This window comes from Passer montanus, unplaced genomic scaffold (assembly GCF_014805655.1).
Source record: "Passer montanus isolate IOZ18808 unplaced genomic scaffold, ASM1480565v1 scaffold27, whole genome shotgun sequence".
In the NCBI taxonomy this organism is placed as follows: Eukaryota; Metazoa; Chordata; class Aves; order Passeriformes; family Passeridae; genus Passer; species Passer montanus.
Window position 1 is genome coordinate 6,271,420 of NW_024367372.1, and position 14,798 is coordinate 6,286,217.

Consider the following 14,798-nt stretch of genomic DNA (forward strand, 5'->3'; position numbering starts at 1 on the left):
AACACTCAAACTTTGAAAGGTTTCACCTAGGAAAGACACCTTTTCTTGGGAAAAGAATGAAGCAAACATCAGGCGAGCCCAGCAATAAACTGCCCAGGCCAGGCACTGCCACAGTGTAGCTTCATCTGTGTCTGTGACACAGCTGCCAGAGGCTTCTCTCTCTTTTCGACTTTGGTCAATGATGAACAATTGCTCTGCAACATCCCCTTGCTCTGCTCCTCCTTCCCCCAGCCACTGGCCAGAGACCTGCTAGTCAGATCAGCACTTGGGAGGGTCTGGGAGAAGCACTTTCCTCTTCCTGTGGGGAAGGATATGATTAAAACCTTGTAAATAAAAGTCTTGGCTCAAAAAATGCCTGGGTGCCTTCTGGACACGATGCAGCCATGAGCTGTGGCTTGGGGTGGTGAGGAGCAGGAGGTGGGACACAGCGTGATGCCATGCCACGCTGGCCATGGCCTGTCTGCCCCAGACCCCAGGAGCAGTGACCTCCCAGCACAGACACCTGCTGGTTTCCATGTCCCAAGGGCTACCTGAGATGGCAACCTCAGGAAAGCCTGACCAGCACCTTCTGGAGAACTGTCACCAAGGTGGAACCCAGGTCAGAGCACAGCTCTGGTCCTGGGTGGTCCCTGTTTTACCAGCTCAAGGGGGAGCTATCCCCCTTGAAAGGAGCAAACAGGCCTCACCACTGGCTGTACAATGTGATTCCCTCCTCTCCAGGGAACTGGTGTGGGTTTGTGCTGGGGGACAACTGTCCTCTTCACATCTCCAGGTCTGTGCTGTGTGCTACCAAGAACCCACCTGCAAATCCCACACAAAGTGAAACAGTGTCTGTGCTCTGTCCTAAGCTCCTCTTACCCTTTTGATAATGATGGGATAAAAAGTTTCCTTAGGAGGACAGGGACAACAGCGCCAATGAAGGGGATGGGCTCCTCCAGAAGCAGGGAGGGTCTGCTCTTTTGCTTTAGTAGGGAACAGGCAGTTGTCTAGTTTGCCAAGGGTATATCTGGGCTCAGAAACCCAGCAGCATAGACTTGTGCAGAAAAACAGGAAGAAACTGCAGCTTTACTGAGACTGAGAAAGACAACATCAAAAGGCAGAAGTTGCAATCCTCCATCCCTCTCTGTTCTGATGTTCCCTCCATGCACAGGCCATATGCTCTGCATCCCACGCTCTGGCATCGGATTTGAGGTCTCTTTATAGCCAGAGGGTGACTTGACCAGCTTTCCAGTGTGGTCAGAAACCTGATGTTGCATTGGATTAACCCTGGAGTCAAACCATTTACTCAGGTTCCTAAGGAACACAATGCTGGCAATTCCCTGGGGCTTTTTAAGGATACTCATGCTGTGTCCTGGTGTACCTTTCATTTTAACAGCGTGAAACTGACCAAAAAGAACCCCACAGAGAGATACCATAGCCCAAGTGCATTAGGCTGAAACTCAGGGGATGTGATGCAAAGATATAGGAAATCTGCCCACATGTTGCCTAGGAAATTCACTTTATGAACTTTCCATGCCCTTTACTTGGTTCTGTCCGATGTGTGCAGAAATTGAGGCTGGAACCCCAGCCTCCTGACTGTAAGGACGACCAGAACCTGTGACGATTTTACCGAAGAATAAGCGTTGTCTGCGACTTCAGGGCTGTTTCCTCCCGCAGCACTGAGCTATAAAGGAATACGCCGTTCCCAGGAGCAGAGAGGTGGCAGGGATGCTGGAGCCAGCTCTTTCAACCTGCCGAGGCAGGAGGGACCCGCGGACAAAGGCGGCCGCCCCAGACGGAGCAGGGCAGAGAGGCACGGGGCAGCAGCGCGGTGACAAAGCCCCTGGCGGGGACGGCAGCAGCGGGGATGCTACAGGAGATCCCGCTCCGCTCCCAGCCCAAGGCTCCGGGTCCCTCCCCGCGCCTGGGCAGAGCGGGACCGGGGCCATTTCGGCGCCGCTTCCCCGGGCAGCCCGGCAGGCGCGTTTTCCTGCCTGTCCAACCCCACCCTTTCCCGGGATGGTGCTCTCTCCGGTACCTTTTCTTTAAGAAAACCCGAGGAAACCCATCGAAAAAAAAAAAAATTAAAAAAAAAAAAAAAAGGCAAAAAGCGGGGTGGAAGCCCCGGGGGGGCAGCGGTGAGCCAGCCCGGCCGCGGCGGGCAGGGCACGGCAGGGCACGGCGGGGCGGGCGGAGGGCGGGCGGAGGGAGCGAGGGAGCGGCCCCGTCCCTTTGTACCTGCCGTTCGAAGGCGCCAGGCGGCCCCGCATTGGCTGCGGCGGCCGCGGCTCCCGTAACTCGGCTCGGCTGGGGCAGGGCCGCGCCGCCCTGCCCGGCAGGAGGTGGGACCAAGCCGCGGCGCTGCCGCCCCCCTCCTCCCTCGCTCTCTCGCTCCCTCCCTCCCGAGGGCTGAGCCATTCCGGGAAGGCGCCGGCTCCCCCACCGCTCCTCGGCAGCGCCGCACCGGCATCGGCCGCCACCGCGCCGGGCTCGGCCCCACGTCGCGCCGGGGCTGCGGCCGCGCAGCGGCGGAGCGGAGCGGGGCAGCGGCAGCGGTGCCGGGCGGGCGGCGGGCGGGAGGACAAGTGGACGGAGCGCCCGGGAGCGGGGGGCGGCCGCCGCGTAGTTGTTTTGCCCAGGGTAAGTTGGCCGATCCCTGCGGAGGCTTCGCTTGGAGAGTGCAGCGCTTGGCTGCCGGCTCCCTGTCGCCCCCAGCCTCCGGGGCAGTGGGGGCGCCTTTTTTATTTCATTCCCCCCTCCCCTCCCCCTTTGGCTTGTGTTTTCTTTTTTTTATTATTATTATTATTATTATGGGGTTGCCCGGGGAGCAGAATTTCCAGTCCGGCGTTGCTCTTCTTCCTTGTCCAACGCTCGACGGAGAACTATAATATTTCTTCCCCGAGATGCTGCAGTGATTTTTAGTTATAGGAAATCAGGCGAACAAAATCATCTGAATAACCCGTACCATTTGTTACCCTGTGAGAGCAAACGCAGCCTAGGCAGAGATGATGGCAAAAAATTCCATGGAAGGGTCTAAAGAAGACCTGAGCAAAATTTCGGAAGAGGAGATGCTCAGATGGAGCAAGGAAGAGCTGGTGAAAAGACTGAGGAAAGTGGAGAATGAAAAGATGAACTTAATGGTGGAACACGGCAACTTGATGAAAGACGTGAACCGGCGGCTGCAGCTCCACCTGCACGAGATCCGCGGGCTGAAGGAGGTGAACCAGAAGTTGCAGGACGACAACCAGGAGCTGCGGGAGCTCTGCTGCTTCTTGGACGACGACCGGCAAAAAGGCAAGAAGCTGTCAAGGGAATGGCAGCGCTTCGGGAGGCACACGGCCAGCGTGATGTGGAAGGAGGTAGGCATGTACCAGCAGAAGCTGAAGGACCTGGAGGCGAGGCAGGAGACCCTCCTGCGGGAGAACGTGGAGCTGAAGGAGATGGTGCTGATGCTGGACGAGGAGCGGAGCGGGGCCGGCTCTCGGAGCTCCATCGACAGTCAGGCCAGCCTGACCAACCTCAACGGCGGCTCGGCCACCAGGGACGTGGGGGACGGGAGCAGCACCTCCAGCACGGGCAGCGCGGGCAGCCCCGACCACCATCACCACCACCTTCACCACCACAAGGCCGGCGACAGCAAGGCCGGGGCCATGCGGAGGTCTATGGATGACCTGTCCGCGCCCCTTCACCACCGGAGCATCCCCAACGGCCTCAATGGTGAGCCCCTGCCCTGCCCTGCCCTGCCCTGCCCTGCACTGCCGGCCCCGCGCCGCCACCCCCGGCATGCCCGGTCCCCCTTGGCGGTGGCGGGAGGGACTCCGGGGAGGGGGTCCTGGCCATTCCCAGCCCTGTCCATCCTTGGTGACCTCTTTGGCACAGCAGCCCCGGGAGCCGGGGAGGGGCACCTGTGTGCGGGGTGTGTGTTATCAGTGCGTTCACTGTGTTATCGATGCCCTGGGCTGAGGGTTGGAGCCTCTTTTATCTCCAGCAGGGTTGGTGTTTGGTTTTGTTTGTTTGTTTTGGGTTTCTATTTTGACAAAAATCAGCCTGAGTTTTCAGGGTTAAATAAACACTGATTGTGTTCCCACTCTTCCTCCTCTTTCTCTCCCCCTTTAAATAATTTGGTTGTTTGTGTGCTAGTTTGATAAGATTGATAAAGATGGGATGAGATTTTGGAAGCATCTGATGAAAGTTCAGGTTTGTCCCACAGAGCATCACCTGTTAGCTCCACAGGCTCTCAGGGCAGGCTGGCTGTGGAGTGCTCAGCAGTTTTGGAGAGGGGTAACTCGGCTTTCCCCTGTCTCCACTTCAGAAAGAGGAGTTTTGTTTGTAGAGAAGATACTGCTCTCGAAGGGACGCTGTACTCACGATTTTGTTCAGGCTAGTCACTGAAGTTAGAAAAAACCTCCACAATGAAATCATGCCAAGCCTCCCCTGGCAGTTCATATTCAAGCAAAGTTTCTCCTGTTGTCTAATAGTGATCAGGCATTAACATAACATTGGAATGTCTTTAAAATGGAGATTAAAAAAAATAAATCAAAACCAACAAGAACAAATACATGACTTTTAGAAGGAGTAGTGTGGTCAAGAGGATTCAGTAGGAATCAAATCAGGCAGCAATTTAAAAACTTCTTATATATAAGACTACTTTTAATGTTCTTAATCCTCTTTTCCCCCCAGAGAGGGCTATTTTCTTTGTGGGGTGTCCTTTTCCCACCTCTAAGCACACAGAGGGGGATGGAGCCCCAGAGGTTGGATCTGATTGATGTCAGCAGTGGATGTGCTTACTAGATAACCATGCTTGCAGCTCCCAGAGCTTTTGACGTTCTTTTATTTTTGGTGATTTGTGGCAAGTGTTTATGTCCCAAGAGACCTGAGAGCATGGAGGACTGATCAACTCGTTTCACAAGTGTTCATCCATGAATGTGCTGTTTGCAGTCCTGTTGCCTCACTGTGTGTCTCAGCTCACGGCTGGAGATGTTCTGGCCACCTTGCCCAGTAGTCAGGGATTGCTGGTTTCAAGGGTGATCCAGTCACCGGATGGTGCATGGTACAGCAAACATCTTTTAATGTTTGGTGTGGAATTTTTTAATCTCTCTCTTGTAGAGCTGTGTAAATCAGAAGTATGTGGTTTATAAATCTGCAGATAGCTTCTGCTCTTGACGTGACTTGACTTTATTTTCATAAAGCATTGCTCTCCACAGAGGCTTGAAGAGCACATGACAGGTATTGAATGTGCTGTTACTGTTTTTTTTTTTATTGAATGTTACTGTTGCTGCTGTTATAGAACAGAAGGGCTTCACAGTTCTGGTTTGTGAACCTTAGACCGCGTCCCTTTTAGGTGTTGGTAGCTGAATGGGACAAAGCCGCTAAATTAATCTGTTAACTCAGGGCTCTTGAGTACACAAAACATAACCAGTACCTTAGAGCTGTCCCTTCAATCCGGGCTGTAGGCACAGTGGGATGCTTCACCTGGGGTTAAAAGCACAAAGAGGGAAACCTCTGCTTTCAGAGCTCGGTCCTCATTGCGCTGTGTGTGGGACTGTGCCCAGCAGCCTCTTTTGGAGGGGATTGAGCCGAGTCTCATGTCCTGCTGTAGGGTAAGAGTAGGAAAGGGAGGGTGACCATCTGCACACATACGTGCTTCCATGCATGCCTTTGCACACCCCTTCTCATTCCTTCTCTCGGAAGGATGGGTATGGGCTCGAGCATTTCAGGAGTGACCTTTAGGTTTTGGGGACTTCTGCTTCTGGGGTGCCTGTGGAGGGTGGTCTCTGTGGGAAGAATTGGAGCTCTTTCCTGTGAACCAGTGCGACTTCATTTCTGAGGGTGTAGAGGAGATGATCAGCACTTTTAAAGCTAATAATCCTTGTAAAGATGTAGACAAGCCTGATCTCTCCACTTAGGTAGTGAAGCTGTAAAATGACTTGAATAGTTGTCATTCTCAGATAGCATCGGTATTCAGCAAGGCCATTTCCCTGACTGTGCCTTTGGAAATGCCTCTCAATACATATGCAAATACAGGGCTTATCAGGCCCCTTTTTTTGACTGACAGCAAGAAGTCTGGGACCAAGCAACAATTCTGTTAAGCCTGTGACGGTGTAGTGGAGCAGGTCAGGAGCAGGTGAACATGAAAAACCACTCCAGTGAGTCAGGTGGGCGGTGGAGCTGTCACGGACAGCCCCGCAGTGAGCATCCTGCCGTGTCTCCTGCTCCTGTCCCTGCTCCTGTCCCTGCCTTCCGTGTGTGCAGCCGAGATCTCAGCCTTTTTGTGCTGTCCTCTTGGTGAGGTTTATTTTCCTCAGAATAGAACAGAAGGAAGGCAGAGGAAAGAGAGTGCGTGGCCTTTCATTTTTTGATTGTAAGCTTGAGTCTGGTTTGCTGTTGTCTCATGTCTTTAAAGCACTGGAGAGCTAACCAGAGGGTGAAACAGGGACTGCCCGGCCAGCTCAGCTGATACTGGAATGAACAGCCCTTGTGTCCTTTGTGAAGGAGAGGAGGTGGCTGAAAGGGATGCAGTGCAGAATTTAGCACCTGTAGTAAGAACTCAGCAGAAGCTTTGGACAAGTGGTGGGAGCAAGGCTGCTGCTTGTGAGCTGCTTGCTAGAGTATTTTTGCTTATGGAAAAGCTGGAAAGTCCTGAAATTGAGAGCTGGAAAATGCAGAACTCTACTGCCCCTGCTAATTGTATCCATCGAGTTTCACTTGTTAAGTGCTTTTCTAAAGGAGTCAGGAGTATTGTAGCTGTTAAAACACTTGCAGGAAGGTAGATTTTAGTAGAATCTTAGTGAACAAGGGTGGGTTAAATGTTTCTCATTTTCTGTTCAGCGATCCTTCGAAGGGAGTTGTTGAACCAGGGCTTGATTTATTGGCCCCAGTGACCCACCCCAGTGTGAGGTGATGAACTCTAGATTTGTACGGTGAATTCAGAATAAATGGAGTAAGTGTAAAAACACCCCCAACCCAACTGGTGGTCCACCTTTACATCACTTTTTTGAAGTCTATTTACTTCTGTAAGTTGTCTTTCAGAAGCTGATGATTAATTATTCACTCATGGAAGATAAGATGATAATTATAACATAGTGTGAGAATGGCTAATATTAGAAGACATGTAATCCTGCTTGTTGTGAAAGTGAGAGGTATGGTCAGTCTCTGTGTGCATGGGGACCTGGGCTGTGGGACAGGGGCACCTCCAAACTGTGTGATGGAATCCGCCCAGTTGCCTCTGTATGTCACAGTTCTAAACCTACCCAGATCTAGGGCAGAAACTGAGGCACAGTCACTGTGTGTGCTTGTGTGGATTTCTGTGTTCACTCAATCTTTCTGCCCATCCAGCTTTAGACAGCTCTGTTGAAGCAGCTGCTTGGCTCCTGATCGAATTAGGTTTGAAAAAGAGAATTAAAAAAAAAAAAAGTCAGGCACATTTGGTGATATTTATATTAACATGACTTGGGGGAAGAAAAAACCCTCAGGTTTATTCCCACAGGATATGCTCCTGGACTGTGAGGTATGTGGGAACATTGGGAGGAGTGACTCAGAGTTCCCTGAGGCCAGGGCAAGGGCTTCCACCGGTTTTAGCCTTATCTAGATCTCACTGGGACAACTGTTCATCCATCTTCCAGCCTGGAGGCATACAGACTCAACTAACAATGTGCCCGGGACAAAATCTTGTGCATACAGGCAAAGCATTCAGGCTTTAGTTTTATTTCACACCCATCAACTGAAGTTGTCTTTAGAACTTCACCTTCCACTGAAACTGTTTGCTCTAGGTTCCCAAAAGGACTGGGTGGTTTCCAGTGTCTCTGACTTTATTCCAATTGGGTGAAGTGTTAATTTTGATGTTTTGTTTTTATAAATTATTGAAAACATCAACAATTAAAAAAGTGGTCAGGGAGACCCAAAAAAAAGCTGTGGGTACAGCAGAGAGCCTGTAGTAGCAGAGATACTAATCTGTGGCCTCTTGCTGCTGTCTTCTCCAGTGAAAGAAGAATGGTTTCTCTGGGTGAGGGGGTGGGAAGATCTCTCGTTCTATTGATTCCCACTTGTAGATGTCCACATATTTACCTAGAGGGTACAATATACTGCAGTGAAAATGGTGGCAGAGAGAAATGGCTGTTCTCTGTGGGTTGATATTGATTGGTAATGAAGCTGCCCTTCTTCGCACACCCTTAAGGCCAAAAGACTTTGTTTTATTAGTGTATTAATAATCAATATACTTATTATTTATGATGGCATATTAATGAGGCCTTTGAGACAAGAATATGCAGGGGCAGAAGTGAAAGATGAGGTTCATCCCATTTAATTTGAGATATCTCCAATATAGGCTTTAACATCTGCATTCCCTTGGACATCCTTTATTGGCCACGTGGAGAAAGGCACTTGGGTGTGATGATTTATGTGAACTCTGTCTGCATCTAAGAGAGCAGAATTGTATGCTGGTTGTGCTCTTTCCCTCTGCTGATGCCTGGTCAGCTCATTCATTTGCAAGCATCTAAAGCCAGATGAGATCAGCCTGGTTCTAGGTCTTGTAGTGACCATTGTCCACTTTTGCAGTGCTCCTGTCCCATCTCTGGTGAAAGAGAGGAAATTGCCTTTCTCAGCAGCATTCAAATGTCAGCCTCTTATAGTCCCACTCTGCATGGGCAGCCCGGGTCAGAGAAAGTCCTGTGCTCTGTGCTGGAGACCTCTCAGAGCTCAGTGGCTCCTGCCAAGCTTAAGCACAGGTTTGGTTACTTGACCAGTTATTTTCTTTCTTATATCAAGAGCACTTTTTATCCTATGAAAATGGCTTTAATTTTTTTTTTTTTTAATACTGCTGTTTTTAACGTGTTGGTATTTTTGGTGCTGTAGGCTGTTACATACAGACTCCTTGTGATTAAGACAGGAAATCAGCTCTGGGGAGGTACACTAGATAGATGTAAGACCTCTGGAGAGGTCTTACATCTTCCTGCTTACTGCTGTAAGTTCAGTGTGTTCTCCTAATTGGCTTATCAATGCTGAGGTCTCAGATATGAAGGGTACAGCTTGAGTTTCTTGTAGCCAGTAGTCATTGGCCACTCATTCAAAGGACTTCCATGGGCTGCTTCATTTGAGGCATCTTTGTCATTATCTACTCCTGCTTTCTTGCTGGGGCATTGCCTGTGTGCCAGCCTGCTTGGCTCCCAAACTTCAGGGTAGCTGGTGTCCCTGAAAACAAGGCTCAGGATGCTTAAATTAAAATTGGGCCATATCTGGAAATATATTCTCCATGGTAATGTGTTCTAATTTTGTTTTCCTCTTGCGTATTATATAGAGATATCTTGTTCTCAGCTGTCCTTTTGAAAGAAAAAACCTTGTATTGATTAAAAGACAATTTTCTATGGGCCTTTGATGGAATTATCCACTTACTCTCATTGAAAACAATCAGAAAAAGGAAAGTAGCCTGTGTTGGTTACATGTAAATTATTTGATCCTCTGGGGACATTTAATCAAATAAAGCTGAGGATCAAATTAAATGGTGATCTAATGAAGTGGCAAGCATGGGAACCCAAAATGCAGCCCTGGCAGGTGTTACACCTGATGTATGTGTGGAGAGGAGAGGCATGAATACCAACACTTTCAGAAGCATTGCATCTGAAAGCTGAGGGGTTAATACTTTGTGGGGACAAGGGTGCCTGCATCCATGCAACCTTGGGGGTGCTGGGGGCCTCCCCTGGGAGGCATTGGGCTTTTTATCTGTCCCACATCATGGTTGTGTCCTTGCTTGCAACTCACACAGACCCTGGCAGGGTCTGCTGACATTGTCCCTCCAGACTGCCCTTGCAGCATCCTTCTGTATGGGGCTGCCCTTTGAAGATGCTCTGGGAACAGAAAAATGGACAACAGCTGATGTTAGGTGAGATGGGGTGAGGTGCTTAAACTGGCCAAAACATCTGGTGTACGTCAGGTGTGGAGCGAGGCTAATGAGAAACATCTAAGCCCATTTAAAATTCAGTTAAAATGCTTGAACCCAGAAGGCTGATGTTCTTTCCATACTCACACTCAGGCCTTAATGCATCCCACTGCAAAACACACGACACTGCTCGCCTGGAACAGGGAAGGCTTGGAGGCTGCACATCCAGTTTTCCTGCGAATTAGCTGCAACTGGCTGGGTTTGCTTCTGCGTTCTGTATTTTTAACCTGACTTTTTGTCTGCCAGCCAGAATTCATCCTGCCCTGTCGCCAAATGTCATCATCCCCTTGTGGTTAACTTGCTGCAATTCATGAAACACTTGGCTGCCATAAATAGTTATGTGCAGAGGTTCCTGTGCACGCGGAGCGGGCAGAGAGGCGCAGGCAGCGCTGCTAGGCACTCGCACACGAACATGTCCACCAAGAGAAAGTTGACCCACTTCTGCAAATAGATAACTCCTGGCAGAAAAAGTAACACTGTCTCAGAGAATATATCTTCCCCCTGCCTACTGAATTGTGAAGCAAAAAGCAAGCCAGCTCCATCTTCTGAATTAGCAGTGATGTGAGCACAGTACTCCCCATTGAAACCAGGGTGTGTAAATCGGCCCTTGATCTGAGGAGGGCTTAAAATGACCACAATTTGGTCGTGATTTTTTTTTTTTCAGTATAATGGAAGCTTTTGTTAGTGAAGGAGGTGCATGGGGTTCAGGACTCAGCTGCTCTTAGGCATTAGGAAACATTTATCACCATGGCAATTGAAGGCTGCTGGGCAGGTTATTTTGAACACTTTTCTAGTGACTCATGTCTGGGTCAAGACCATTTATGCCAGGTTACTTTAGCCCCTGTACATACAGGTATATATAGTGTTCCTTCCCTTAAATTGTTTCTTGCATTGCTACTTTGCTTCTCTCAAGGAACTCATTGCTTGTTCTGACTTACATTTCCACGGTGGTGGTGCCAAGTGTTCACCTTGCTCAGAACCTCTTCTGTAAAGGATCTTTGTGGCCTAAAGTCCTTGTGAAGTAGATTACAGGTTAGTTTTGACTGGCTTTGAGACTTCACAGATCTTGCAGTGAGATTGAAGCAATCCTAAATCTGATGTGAGTTATCTCATTGTCTGCTCGGGCTCTCCTGGGGCCTTGTAGTACAGGATGTCTCCTGTTTGCCTGGGGAGGCTGTGGTGGGAGGGCTGTCTGCAGCAGAGGGAGCACCGTCGGTGGGTGTCGGGCTTATGGCATCAGGGCTTTGGCCAGCTGCACGCTGCAGTCGCAGGGTGACACGCTAGCTGTCTTCTGTGGTTGTGTCAACGCCGGCTTGCTGGCAGAATCAGTTCAATCAAAGCTGGAGTGCTCTGAAAAGCCCTTCAGACTTTGCTCCATCCCCGAGCTCTTTGCAGTGACACTCAGGACTGCATGCTGCTGCATTTCCCCCATTTCATCCCAAACTCCTCTGCTGCTGGGGTTTCATTCATGTACAAGAAGGTCAGCTGCATGTCAATGTCTGTGTGAGGTGAAAGGTGAAGTGTGCAGAGCAAGTGGATGGAGAAGGGCTCAGGCTGGGAAGCAAGAGGAGATACTTAGCTGCTCTTTCAAACCATCTCCAGGACAGTAAGATCAAACCATCTCCAGGGGCGCCTATGCCTGGGGTTTGACAGCTGTGTCTGACCTGTCCCTGCATTCCCAGGACAATGAGAGCACCTGGTGTGGGGAAGGCTGCAGAGCAGCTGCCTCTCTGTCCTTGTGCTGTAGATGATCCATGAAAAGGAAAGGAGCAGGCAAAAGGACTACTCAAAGTAGAACAGCAAAACCAAACCATTGTTTTAGAAAAGAAGAGAAAAGACAGCATTTCCAGTCCCCAAAGTGTAATATTTCTACGGAAATAGCAAGAAGAGGCTTGCTGTCAGTCTCTGATCTAGTGGGACTGACTAGATGTTGTTTGTTCTTCCCTACATCTTCCATCATCTCTGGATCATCTGAAGACAGGTTGCTGTGCATCACAAATGCAAGATTCCTGGTTTCTGACTTTTGATTAAGTGCTAAGCAGTCTCTGGAGGACTGGCATCTATCTTTCATCTGCAGTTTTTTACTTGCTAAGGTGCATTTCTCTCACTCTATGACACTTATTGATAATCCCTTGTCCTTTAAATGCCACTTCTGTTATGCTCTGCTCCTGGCTGTGACTTTATATGAGGCCATGGGCTGTTCAGTGGTGTGGTACATCTCAGTGGCCAGTGAAGTTACTGTGGGACACTGTTGGACTTGAATGAAATTGACTTGGACTCTTTACACTTGCTTTGGTATTTTTTTCAAAGGAAATCCCGTGTCTTTAATCCCCAACAAGGGACGTAATCTGTCCTGTTTAGGCAATGTTCTACTTGATTTTTGTGTTGCCAGAGGACTACTGCTGGTTATATACATGCAGGAATTTACCATTTTCATGTTGCTGTTTTCACTGTTTCCCCTCTCCATTTTTCTTTTTAATAGGATCTAACAAAATAGGTTCCAGGACAGTCTACATAAAAGTCTACTGTTTTATGCCAGAGTGACATCATCAGATACTAACAGAGTATCAGTAATTAAAAATAACTAATTTTGGTTGATCCTGAATCTTTTCCAGCTCATAACAAAGGTGTTAAGAAAATCTTATATTAATGTACAATCTTAAAGGGCTATTGTGATGCACAGTATTCTTTTGTCTTCTTGGTTTCCTTTTCTTATCTCCCTTACTGGGATTTGCAGTCTCATATTTATCTATTTCCCAGCAGCTGAATATAACTTTGATCTATGCTTTGGATCTACAGAGCTTTTAATCCCTTTCCTCTGAGTTAAAAGCTTGTTTGCTGCTGAATGTGATACATAGTTACAGGTTATATGATCTTCACCAGTGGTTCATGCATTGCACAGGGATGGCACATTGTGAAAAACTGATAAAATGTTCCCTTGTTCATTTTCATGATTGCAGCTGAAACCCAGCATGGGAGTGAGTCAATCATTCACTCGTGGTCAAACTGCTGATACAACTGCTGTCCTTTGCTGTTACAAATACCTCTGCACTTGCTTGCTTTATTTCAGTTATTCATTCATTTCCCTGTGGTGCTTATTTTTGAGGCTGCAAACCAGCTGAGTATTTCAGTCAGTGCGGCAGCCTTTCCATCTTTCAGTTCTGCTAACATTTAGAGGGTTTCCTTTTCCATGCTTCTAACAACTTTTAAAAATAGGAACCAATTTTTAAAGCCTATGTGTTTCCCTCTTTGATGTCTTGAAGTATGGTAATATATGTCTTTGTGGAGATCTTCTGCTCTGGAGTGGCTGCAGTTTCCACCTCAGGAGCAATAATGGTTTCTGCAGCTCTGTCCTCCAGGCCATGTGGGTGTAGCTGCACGTGTGTGACTGTGTTCAACCACGTTCCCAAAGTTGTTCCTTTCGAGTTTTGGTGCAGCTGTTTGCTTCCTGGATTCTGAGCAATTTATTTCAAAGTCTCTCCCGTGCTTGTCTCCTGACCTCTTGTAACAAAATACAGTCCTCTTTTTATGACATCAGTTAAGGCTGTATTGTTTTAGATGTAAGCTTTAAAATAACAAAAGGATGGATGGTTCTGCAAATTAGAGCGCTGAACTGGGACTCAGATTTGGAGGGCTGTCTCATTGTTACATGGCTTTCTGGTGTAGTCTTTTAGCTAACTTATGTGATTTGTGGTTCTCCTTTTATACAACCAGGATAATATATTTCCTTTGTCTTCTCCAAGTTTATTGTGGTGCTCAACAGAATTAGACCCTTACCTCAAACGGGGCCTCTGACCATTGCTATGATACCAGTGATAACAAGCAGGTTTTGAGTTATACTGAACTAGCAAGGAAGGAGACATCTTTAGAGTAACTCCACACATTTCTAATTCCCAGTTTTGGAGTTGCTTCAAATCCTGTTTCAGTTTTACTGGGGTAAAACCACTTTACATTTTGGGTTGCTTCCCTCTGTGTTGAATATACTTCTTGGAACTACAGGATGATGAAGTGTGGTCAGTCTCTTGCCACTATAAAAAGCCAGAAACTTGTCAAATAATAATTCTCTCAAATGAGAAGATGAGCAAAATTAGATAAAAAGCAGGGTTTGCCTTTCCACAAACCAGGCAAGTGCAGAAAGATGCTGCTGCTGTCACAGCGACAGGTTACCTTGATACCTTTCAGAGAGTGGACACGGCATTTGTTCTTATTTCAGCTCATCCCATCTAGGTTGTCCAGTTGAATATCATGTTATATATGTGTATTTAACATGTTTATCTGTCAGCCTAGTACAGTTTTGACTGAGGTGAAGAATCACAGCTGTGAAGCAGAAGGGTCCTGCTTGTCACATTGTTCCCCATGTCACTGCAAAGCAGTGGTGTCTTTGCTGTAATTGCTGAAGGCACTCTTCCTCTTTTCAGTTAAATTCTTACCTGATCCCTTGATTGCTTTATTTCTGATGCTGGTAGTTTGGTAACTCCTAATGAGTCCTGACTGAAAAGTCATCAAAGTCATTCTTGGGTGTGAACTCAGAGTTTCTTAACCACATGGGCTTTTATTTCCATTTGCGTGGTGGAATTGGGAGGGAGGATCTATGTCAGAGTATCACTGACGCCTTAGAAGGGTGACAAGACCACAGTAACTCTTCCTAGGCAATTATGTATGAAAGGTTGTCAGTATGAGTAGTATGGGAAGTTAAAAGCCTTAATTTTCCTTTGGAATTGAAGCCCTAATGACTTTCCACTCCCACAGCTCATAAAGACCATGCTTCACTTTTGACCAAGAAAGAAAGGGGAGGGGATATCTTTTATTTCAGACTTTCTTCTGCAAAATTTTTATGAAAAAAACAGATTTATGAGTCACTGTTCTTTGTATAAAAGATGATTACTGG

The 14,798-nt window shown here is 47.9% G+C and overlaps 1 protein-coding gene across 1 annotated transcript in view; it reads left to right on the forward strand.

The window, feature by feature from the left end:
• Positions 1-2,533: 2,533 nt before the first annotated feature.
• The window catches only part of CCDC85C (coiled-coil domain containing 85C), a 111,690-nt gene continuing 99,425 nt past the window's right edge, over positions 2,534-14,798 (forward strand). The window contains exons 1-2 of the mRNA XM_039712461.1: positions 2,534-2,619; positions 2,811-3,696. Of these exons, the coding sequence (XP_039568395.1) occupies positions 2,985-3,696 (712 nt within the window). The 5' untranslated portion in view covers positions 2,534-2,619; positions 2,811-2,984. The remainder of the gene's footprint in view (positions 2,620-2,810; positions 3,697-14,798) is intronic.